This window comes from Pediculus humanus, genomic scaffold, assembly GCF_000006295.1.
Source record: "Pediculus humanus corporis 1103172108305 genomic scaffold, whole genome shotgun sequence".
Taxonomy (NCBI): Eukaryota; Metazoa; Arthropoda; class Insecta; order Psocodea; family Pediculidae; genus Pediculus; species Pediculus humanus.
This window is the reverse complement of record NW_002987874.1, coordinates 27,880-37,689: the sequence shown is the minus strand read 5'-3', so window position 1 is coordinate 37,689 and position 9,810 is coordinate 27,880. Positions and strand designations below refer to the sequence as shown.

Genomic DNA, 9,810 nt, shown 5'->3' with positions numbered 1-9,810 from the left:
ATTTCAAATTATTTTTCTAATGATAAATTTCGAAAGAAATTAATTTTTTTTCTCATTCTCTCTGATAAGAATATTATTATTATTATTATTATTATTATTATTATTATTATTATTATTATTATTATTATCACAAGCGAATTTCTTATGAGAAAAATGTAATTAAAGTTTCTTTTTTTTTTGGGGTGGGGGTGGGGGTGGGGGGAAACTTGTCGTTTTGCGATAACAACAAACTAAAAAAAATTAAGAAATGTTTAATTATACAAAATGATTATTTTTAATTTTTTTTTTTTTACTTTTCTAGATCTCATCTATAAATTATTTTAATTATTTTAATTAACGTGATAATAATAATAATAATGATAATAATAATAATAATAATAATAATAATAATAATAATAATAATAATAATTTTTAATGAAATTTGACCGATAATTAATCAGATTAAAAAATAACCAAAAACCAAAACAAGCGTAATTTTTCTTTTTTTAAATTTATTTTTATTTATAATGAAAATATACAAAAAGATTGAAAAATTTTCCTTTTCTCTCTCTCTCTCTCTCTCTCTCTCTCTCTTTATAAAAACATTTTGGATTACTTAAGTTTTATTACGGGGGGGAGGAAAAAGGAAGGAAGGAAAGGGAAAGGGGGGATGGAGGAAAATTTCTTGTTTTAGTAAAAGATTTCGATAAATTAAATTATTATTATTATTTAACGTTAACCAAACGTGCAATTTCTCTTTTTTTTTTTTCTTTCCTAAATCTAATGATAATAATAATATTATTAAAAAAAAAACAATACAAAAACCGTATATCGTCAAAATAATTTAATAATAATAATAATAATAATAACTTTAAAGCACATTAAATAATTATTGATAAAATACATTTAAAAAAAAAAGTTTACAAAAATTAGTTCAATTAGATTAAATGAAAAATAATAATGATGATTAAAAACAATAAAAAAAAAAAAAAAACTTAATCAATACGTAATAATAATAATAATAATAATAATAATAATACATATAAAACGATGAGTTCGATTGATTGATTGATTAATTTTCTTTTATTATTGAAAAATTATTTTTTTCACCAAATATAATATTATTATTATCTTTTTCCATGTAAAGTCCTAATTTGTATTTAGTCGTACTATTATTATTCGTTTTACATCCTTGATTTTTTTTTATCATTTTCGATTTATCCGACATTTTTATTTTATCGTAACGTTTTTCTTTTTTTTTCAAATCACAATTAATAAGTGAATTATTATCATCATCATTAGCATCAACATGACAGGATTTTAAATTTAAATTCATTGATTCTTGTGGAAATAAACATTTAATATTTTTTTCCATATCGTTTCGTAATTTTTTCAATTTTTCATACGTTTCCTTTTTAACGTCCATATAATTCATTAATTCCGTGTGAAATTTTAAACTTTGTTCTACGTAAATTCCAAATGAATTTTCCAATGAATTTCTCATAGTTTCGATATCGTTTAAATTATTAGAATAATCGTTGAAAATATTTATTAATTTGTTTTTAATGGAATTGGAATTTTCTTTTGACAAATTCGAATCATTCAATTGTAATAATTCATGTTCCATTTTAATAACGTTTGTCTTAGGCGAACTACTGGATTTGGGAAAATTTAAAAAAACCGTTGGCTCATCCAATGATATGAATTCGGAATCATCCGATTGATTTTGTATCATCGATAAACTATTTTCATTTTCTTTATTTAATAATCTGCTGGTGTTGTCATCATCGTGGAAACCTTGGAACAAAACTTTTTTTGCACCTTTTATTTTTTTCTTTTCTTTCGAACCTTGTAAACTTTTACGAATTAATGAATTTCTTTTTTTTTTCAATATACTACGTATAACTGAATTTTCATCTGGTAATTCTGTTAAAATTTTTTGTTGACTGTCAACATTTGCATTTCTACTAGCTTCAACAATTTTTTGAATCAATTCTCTTTTTGTAGTGTTTCTTTTTGCAGAGTTTTTAGGTAAAAAACTACCTCTCGGAATGATGTCACTTCTCGTGTTGTTGTGGTTTTCATTCGATTGTATTTTTCCTTTACATACCTGAACAAACAAGAAAAATTAAAACAATTCATGATGTGTTAATGTACAGGTATGTAAATTTAACTCACTGGTAAAAATGATTTTCTCAATTCAAAAGTTTTCCCTACTTTCGAATTTGATTTTGTTACACTTTTTTTTTCAATCGAATTATTACTCGGAACTTTAAATTCACCTCCAATTATTTTTTTCGAATGAAAACTTGGTCTTTCTGAAAATAAATAATAAAAAATTATGTATCAAGTAAAGACAGTTTTAATAATTATATTAGGCTTGGTATTATATGCACACATTTGCTAAATTTTAAGCAAAACAATTTTAAGAATTTATTTTCAGAGCATATCGAAATCACATTTAGTTTTAAGTATCAATCGGTGTGATAAATTATTTGTAAAATGTTATTAGCTATGGTGTAAAGCATGAGTCTTGAGGAACTGCATTGTAATTGTAACAAATACTGAAAATTACATAAATGAAGTTTATAAATTCAAAACTAAAAAAATAAATTTAAATAAATAATAATAAAATAATTTGATTCTTACGAAGCATTCGTGGAATAAAAACTTGTGGATTTTTAAAATTGTCTTTATTTGATATAATGCTACCATCCATTTCTGATGTATTGACATGAAAACGCAATGAAGTTTTTAAACTTCTTCTTAATGGATTATTAACAGGATTTTTTTTTAACCAAGTGGTCGTATCGTCCGACATTTTAAAAACGGTAAAAAAAAATTGTTTTTTCTGTTAAAAATTATTATTAAATATATATTTTTAATACTTTGTTCAATAATACTTATTGGTGACCGTTACATAAATCTATTCTTGTCGAGTATATTTACAAGCGTATACATTCTCTATGACATCTGATTCTGTCATAGATGGTAACTGTTCTGGATCTACATTTGTAAGATTTTATTATTTAAAATAACGACAAACGATTACAAATTTTGGTTATTAAATTAATTTTTCATTTTTTTAAAAATTCTTAATTTGTTTTTTCTTAAAAAAACTTTTCTTTCTTAGAATTTTTATAAAGGGATAAATAAAATTATTATTATTATTATTAATTTAATAATAAAATAAGTAAATGGATTTTTAATTTAATTCTTTTTTTAATGTAATAAAAATGAATAGAACATTTAGTTTTCTCATCATGCCGACCTAATCAATCAATGTCTAATTGTTTATTCTTTATCCAAACCATGAATTCATTATCTGACATTAACCTTCAATGGATAAAACCTAATTGATTTATTATATTGTTATTTAATTTTATTTATTTATTTATTTTCTAATAATTGATTTTATTTTTTTTTAAATCGTTGAGCAAACATAAAAAGTTCATTTGATTAAATTTTATTTTCATAAAAATGTAGTATATAATATAAATTTGAACTTTTAAATAGGTTTTATTTACTTGTTGAATAAAACGACAAATTCAAAAAGGCGGTGACAATTGGATTCCGCATGGTCAATGGTATTTGAATACATGTGAAAAAACGATTTTTTCTTTTTATCGAAATGGCAGAATTCGTTGAATTTAGATGCGAAGAATGGGTTGGAGAAGTTGATGTTATGAAAAAATTAAATTTATTCGAACCACATGAAATCAAGTCAGTTGCCTTTTTTTTTTTTTTTTTAACTTTTAAATGAAGAAATTGTTTCATATATAAAGTTGTAAACATGGTAACTTTTCACATTTTAAGTTTAATTTTATGAAAACTGATTTCTCTTTTTTTTTTTTTTAATTGATTATAGATCATTAGTCACTAAAAGAAGAGAGCTTGAATATAAAATAGAAAGAAGGAAAAAATCCAAGGAGGATTATCTTAAATATATTCAATATGAAGTTGATTTGTTAAAAATAATAACTGCAAGACGAAAAGTAAATATTTGATATGTGAATTACTTTTACTATCATTCATAAAATATTTATTAAAATTAATTTGTTTAGAAATCAGGTATTAAAACAGGGGAAAAAAGCATAGAGAGTCAAATTGTCAATAGAATTATTAAACTATTCAAACAAGTGATTTTTCGACATCCCAGCGATATAAAACTTTGGATGTCGTTATTTAAATTTTGTAAAGATGCTAAAAAACATTCCGTAGCGAGTAAAATGTTAACTAAAATGTTGCAAATTCATTCTAATAATGAAGAATTATGGATATATGCATCAGATTGGGAATTGGAGCATTCAAACTCTTTTGAAAATGCTAGAAATTTTCTCACAAAAGGTTTAAGGTAAATTATATAATAATTTTTTTTGTCATTTTAAACAAAATTTGATGCAATTTTTAAAATGGCACATTTAATATCTATTTCAGGCATCATCCATCCTCTGAACTCCTTTATATGGAATTATTCAAATTAGAATTAATGCACATGACAAATCAGATAAAAATAAAAGAAATCAAATTAAAAAATGATGATTATCAACCGAATGAAATAACTGAAAATATAATCAATGGAAAAATAGTTGAAATTGTTTTTAATACAGCAGTTAAAGCCATTGAAAATATAGATTTTAAAGTGAAATTATTAAAACTTTGTAAAGGTGTATCAAACATAGAGGATATGATATTACAGTAAGTGATGACAAAGCATTAACCTGTCGATTTCAAATTTTTAACTACTTCCTGCTTAATTTTTGAATTTTTTTTGTTTTCAATCCAGATCCTTAATACAAAATCATCCTTTTGAAGAATTAACATGGTACACAATTGCCAAAAAAGAATATTTAGGTAAAAAATGCAATTGGAAAGTTTTAATTGGAAAAGATGATGATGGGGAAGAGATTGAGGAATCTGAGGACAAAGAGACGGAATCATTAAAAAACAGAATCGAAAGAGTTTTGGAAATTTACAAAGAATCGTTGAAAAAATTAAACACAGATAAAATGTGGGAATATTATTTGAGTCATTTACATAAAATATGTAATGCAAATTATTTGAATTCAGAGTTGCGTGATTTCACATACAAAATATTTATAGAAGGAATGAAAGGTGAGAATTTTAAATTTGCTTCATTTATTTTCTCTTATAAAATTTTAATAATAATTTATCTGATACAAATTCAGATGGTTTGGAAGTGAACAAAGTAAGCGAAGAAAATTTCATGAAATGGATAGAAATTATGAAAAAATTTAACAGAGAATGCGATGAATTGGAAGAAGTGTATTTAAATGGTGTCGAAAAACATCCCAAAAGTCTTACTCTATGGTTTGAATATTTAAGATTTACTCTCTGCAAGAATGACGAGGAAAAAGGGGAAAAAGTTTTTAAAAAAGCAATTAAATATTTACCGGAAGAAGTTTCCCTGTGGGAATTGGTAAGAAATGAATTAGTTAACGTTTCGTTTTTATTAAAAAAAATTTTATTTACATTTTCACCCTCAAATTTCAGATGATTGAATATTTAAAATTGAGCGAGTCACATAAAACTGAGGAAATTTTCATGGAAGGAATCGGTATGGGTGGTCAAGTATCGACATATTTAAAACCTCTTTATTTGAAATGGGTGGTGGAAAAGAAAGGTATCGAAGAGGGGAGAAAAATATTCCAAGCCGCCGAATTTCAACATCCTCCATGTTTGAAACTTTATAAAACAATGTGCGATTTAGAATCGGATGAAAAAAATTTTTCATCGAGTCACATAAGAAAATGTCACGATTTGGCTTGTTTATATTTCGGACGGGATAATCCGAGTAAGAGAAATTTTTTTTAACTCGAGAGAATTTTATAAAAAAATGTCAAATCGTATTTATTCGAAATTTAAAAAAAATTTTTTTTGCATCGCAGGTGTTTGGTTAGATAGTATAAAATGGGAATTGGTTAAAGGTGACGTAACAAAAGTCCACGAAATACACAGGAGAGCTTTGAATAGTTTAAAACCGGAAATGACGGATAAATTTTTAACGGAATATAATTTTATAAAAATTAATTTATAATTTATCATAATATATTAGATACGTTAGATGCGTCGAAAGGAGTTTTTGTCGTTTTTTTTTTACATTAATTTTACCGTAGAGAAGATGGAAAAAGTATAATAATAATAATTATTACTTGGAATTGTCTGGATAAAAATGGCTGATATCGTTTGTTGTAGAAAATTAAATATAAATTATTTAAAAAAATTTGACGGTAACAACAACAATAATCGTTTAAAAATTTTGTTTTTTTTTAAAATATGTGCTTGGTAACAATCGTTTGTTACAACAACAACAACAACAACCAGAAAACAAAAAAAAAATTTTTTTTATCATAAAAATGTTGTAAAAGGGAAAAATAATAAACAAAAAACGTTTGACGTAAATCAATAATCAATAAAAAAAAAGTTTTATAAGTAGTTATAATGATAAAAAATTTTTTATGTTTTGTTTTAAGTTTTTTCTTTTTTATTTTTTTGTAAATATTTTTGTAATAGATTATCGATTTTTTTTTAAAATTATAAAAGGAATAAAAAAAAAAAAGAAATGAAAAGTAAAAATAATTAAAGGAAATAATCGATATATCGATGAATATAATTAAATTAATTAATATGTATCATTTTAACATTGAACGTTTAAAAAAAATTTGTTTTTTGTTTTCGTTTGCCCCCCTCCCCCTTCTCCCCACTTTTAAAAATTTTTTGAAATTTTCATATAAAAAGAAAAACTTATAAACGTTTATATTTGGAAAAATTAAAATTTTTTTTTAAGTTTTGAATTTTAATTTTAATTTAAAAAAAAAAAAAAAAAATGAATTATATCAATTTGACGTGGAACAAACAACGACAAAATTTAATTATATTATTTTTGTGTTTTTTTATAGGTACGGTTTATACAGGTTTATAGGTTTTTTCCATTTAAGTTAAAATTTCATCAGTTTTTTTTTTAAAAATTTATTTTATGATTACAGGATTAGAGAAAAATGTTTGTAAAGGAGTTGAAATTTATAATAAATTTCAGGATGATGCATTACCGGATTATAGAAAAATAAAATATCACACAACAAACAGGTACGTGAAAACTCGGGGGGGGGGGGAAGTATCATCATCATTATTAATAATAATTTTTTCTTTTTTTTTTTTTAGTGATTTTTTCTACGAAGTACCATGTGGTGTATATAATAAAAAACATTTATTAGATGAAAAAATACAATTGGCAAGAGAAGCGGTACCAGGTAACCTAAGGGGGAAGGAAGAAACAAAATGGCGACCCAAAAAAAATTTACGAGGATATCTATATATATAATAATTTAATTTTGGTTTATTCCAGGACAATTTCCATGGGTCGTATCGATCCAGAGAAAAGTTGCATTTAATTCATTTGCACATTATTGTACGGGTACAATAATAAGTTCCATTTGGGTTGTCACGTCGTCTGCTTGCGTCGAAGGTGTCCTCACGAAAAATGTTTTCGTCGTGGCTGGAATAAGTGATTTATCTGAAGGGAAAATAAATTTAATTTTTTTTATTTATATATATATATATTAATAATTAATCGATTTGATAAACAACAAAATTTATTTATTTATAAATGTGTTTTATATTTTTTTTTGTTGTTTTTGTTTTTGTAAAATTCAGGTTTCGGTCAAAGGATCGGTGCGGAAAAATTTGTCAATTTAGTTTTAACGGATGATTCAACAGGGAATTATTTAGGACTTATTAAATTGGAAAGAGCTTTGGATTTTGATTCGCCATTAGTTGCTCCGATTTGTATGCCAAATACAAATCAAAAATATCCCGAAGGTTTTTCATTTATCATTTTTCGGGAAATTTTTTTTTTTAATAATTATTATACTAACTCGATTATTATTTATTATCAGGTACGAATTTAGTTACGACGACGTGGAATAATTCTCATACGATTTATCAAAAATTACTCTATGGAAATCTTCCGTTGGTACGTACGGAAAAATGTTTGGATTCGATACATAAAAATACATTGGAAAATTTAAAAGGAGAATGTAGAATGTGTGCCGGGGTTAAAGGTTTAAATAAATTATGCATAGTGAGTAAATATATTAAAAAAAAAAAGAAGAAAGCATAAAGTCTATAAATAATAATCCCTAAATTTTTTAAATTTTTATTTTAGGGTGATAAAGGTGGTCCCGCCATGTGTTTACATTCAAATAATAGATTTTATTTATGCGGTGTACTCAATTATGGTGAAACTTGTAATTTAAATGATGTTTCCGGATTATATGCTAGCCTTTCTTGTTTTAATAAAGCCATACAAAAACATGCGGTTCCTTTGTTTCACGATTTCGGTGATGATTATGATGATTATGACGGTGCTGAATTCCCGACGATATCTGGAGTTTCAAATACTTGTTTCAAAGAAATATTACTCTTAGTTAAAAAATATATTATTTACATTGGTTCGTATTTTCTAAAATAGAAGTCTATGAATACAAATGTTTTAAAATGACCTCCTTTTGATTATAAAAAAAATTTTTTTTTTTTTTTTTGTAAAATACATATATATTAATGAATTGTTTTCAAAATATATTTTTCTCTCTGTTAGAAATTATATATTGTTTTTTTTTTTTATTATTTAAAAAAATAATAAAATGTTTTTTAATGTGTAACAATGGATTATGGGGGGGAGAAAAAAAAAAGAGGTTCTGCATCGGCCGGGAATCGAACCCGGGCCGCCCGCGTGGCAGGCGAGCATTCTACCACTGAACCACCGATGCTTGTATCCTTGGTACTAGGAGGTTTTTAATATAATATCCTAATTATTTTGTACTAAAAGCCAAGATTAAATCTTTTTATTACGTTAAATATTTACAATAACACTCATACAAAAAAAAATAATATTTTTATTTCTTAAATTTTTTTTTTTTTTTACAAAGATTATCGGTAATTTATATGCACAAATAGGGGGTACGTAAAAATAAATTAATATTACAATTTGAAGGCGCGGAATAAAAAACGTGGCAATAGATTTTTGTTTTGCATAACTGCGACGAAGTAGACTTTTGAGGGAAAAGTAGCCAAAACAACGTTAAAATCTTTCCGACATATTGTGTATGTAATCAGTTAGCTTTCAAATCCAATTTTTTTACATTTACCGGTATATCGTACGTGTTGTGTTTGTGAAAAAAGAATTTAAGAATAAAAATAAATATGAATTACTAATTAAATTGTAAGCAAAGGGTAAATTATTTATATTTATTGTCAAATTAACATCAAGATAAATCGTTAAGCTAAAATCAATAATTTCAGGTAAACATAGGTAGCCTGGAAGAAGAAAGTGGAAGAATGGCTAGTCCTTCGCCTCATCCACCTTCTCCTATGCCACCCCCTCAAGCTCCTTCTCCGATGGGGCCTCCACAACAGTCTCCATCGTTAATGGCAAATTCTGGAGCACCTTCTCCTATGGGTCCTCCCCAACATCTCGCTCCAAGTCCTGGACCTACATATAACCCTAATCAATCATCTTGCCCTCCTAATTTATCTCATTCTTTACCACCTGGCAGTCAAATACCAGGTAATATACCTGGTGTTCATATGAATGGTCCTTCAGGTTTGCCTCCTCACAGTCAAAATTTATCTCATTCACCCTATCTTAATTCATCGCAGCCTCTTATTGGATCAAATTCACAAATTAGTCATCAACCGTCTTCAATGCAAGTGAGTTTTTCTTATAAGAATTTTTTTATCATAGAGATATTTAATTAACGATAATTTTTAAAATTAATACAAGTCATTTATTTTCGTAAAAGTACATGTCAC

The 9,810-nt window shown here is 25.3% G+C and overlaps 3 protein-coding genes across 3 annotated transcripts; 2 read left to right on the top strand and 1 right to left on the bottom strand.

The window, feature by feature from the left end:
* Positions 1-1,051: 1,051 nt before the first annotated feature.
* On the bottom strand, positions 1,052-2,800 carry Phum_PHUM574610 (uncharacterized protein; the record flags this gene model as incomplete). The annotated part of the gene is made up of 3 exons (XM_002432131.1): positions 1,052-2,089; positions 2,158-2,297; positions 2,629-2,800. 3 exons carry the CDS (start codon positions 2,798-2,800, stop codon positions 1,052-1,054), a joined length of 1,350 nt encoding a protein of 449 aa, XP_002432176.1.
* An 810-nt stretch (positions 2,801-3,610) lies between these two features.
* Positions 3,611-6,037, top strand: Phum_PHUM574600 (hepatocellular carcinoma-associated antigen, putative; the record flags this gene model as incomplete). The annotated part of the gene is made up of 8 exons (XM_002432130.1): positions 3,611-3,702; positions 3,848-3,974; positions 4,044-4,333; positions 4,417-4,677; positions 4,766-5,094; positions 5,169-5,419; positions 5,494-5,794; positions 5,889-6,037. The coding sequence occupies 8 exons, from the start codon at positions 3,611-3,613 to the stop codon at positions 6,035-6,037; spliced, it is 1,800 nt and encodes a 599-aa protein (XP_002432175.1).
* Positions 6,038-6,562: 525 nt separating this feature from the next.
* Phum_PHUM574590 (trypsin-gamma, putative) lies at positions 6,563-9,769 on the top strand (the record flags this gene model as incomplete). The annotated part of the gene is made up of 11 exons (XM_002432129.1): positions 6,563-6,569; positions 6,900-6,914; positions 6,987-7,086; positions 7,162-7,250; positions 7,346-7,504; positions 7,654-7,818; positions 7,896-8,060; positions 8,175-8,425; positions 8,681-8,779; positions 9,301-9,708; positions 9,743-9,769. 11 exons carry the CDS (start codon positions 6,563-6,565, stop codon positions 9,767-9,769), a joined length of 1,485 nt encoding a protein of 494 aa, XP_002432174.1.
* Positions 9,770-9,810: the final 41 nt, after the last annotated feature.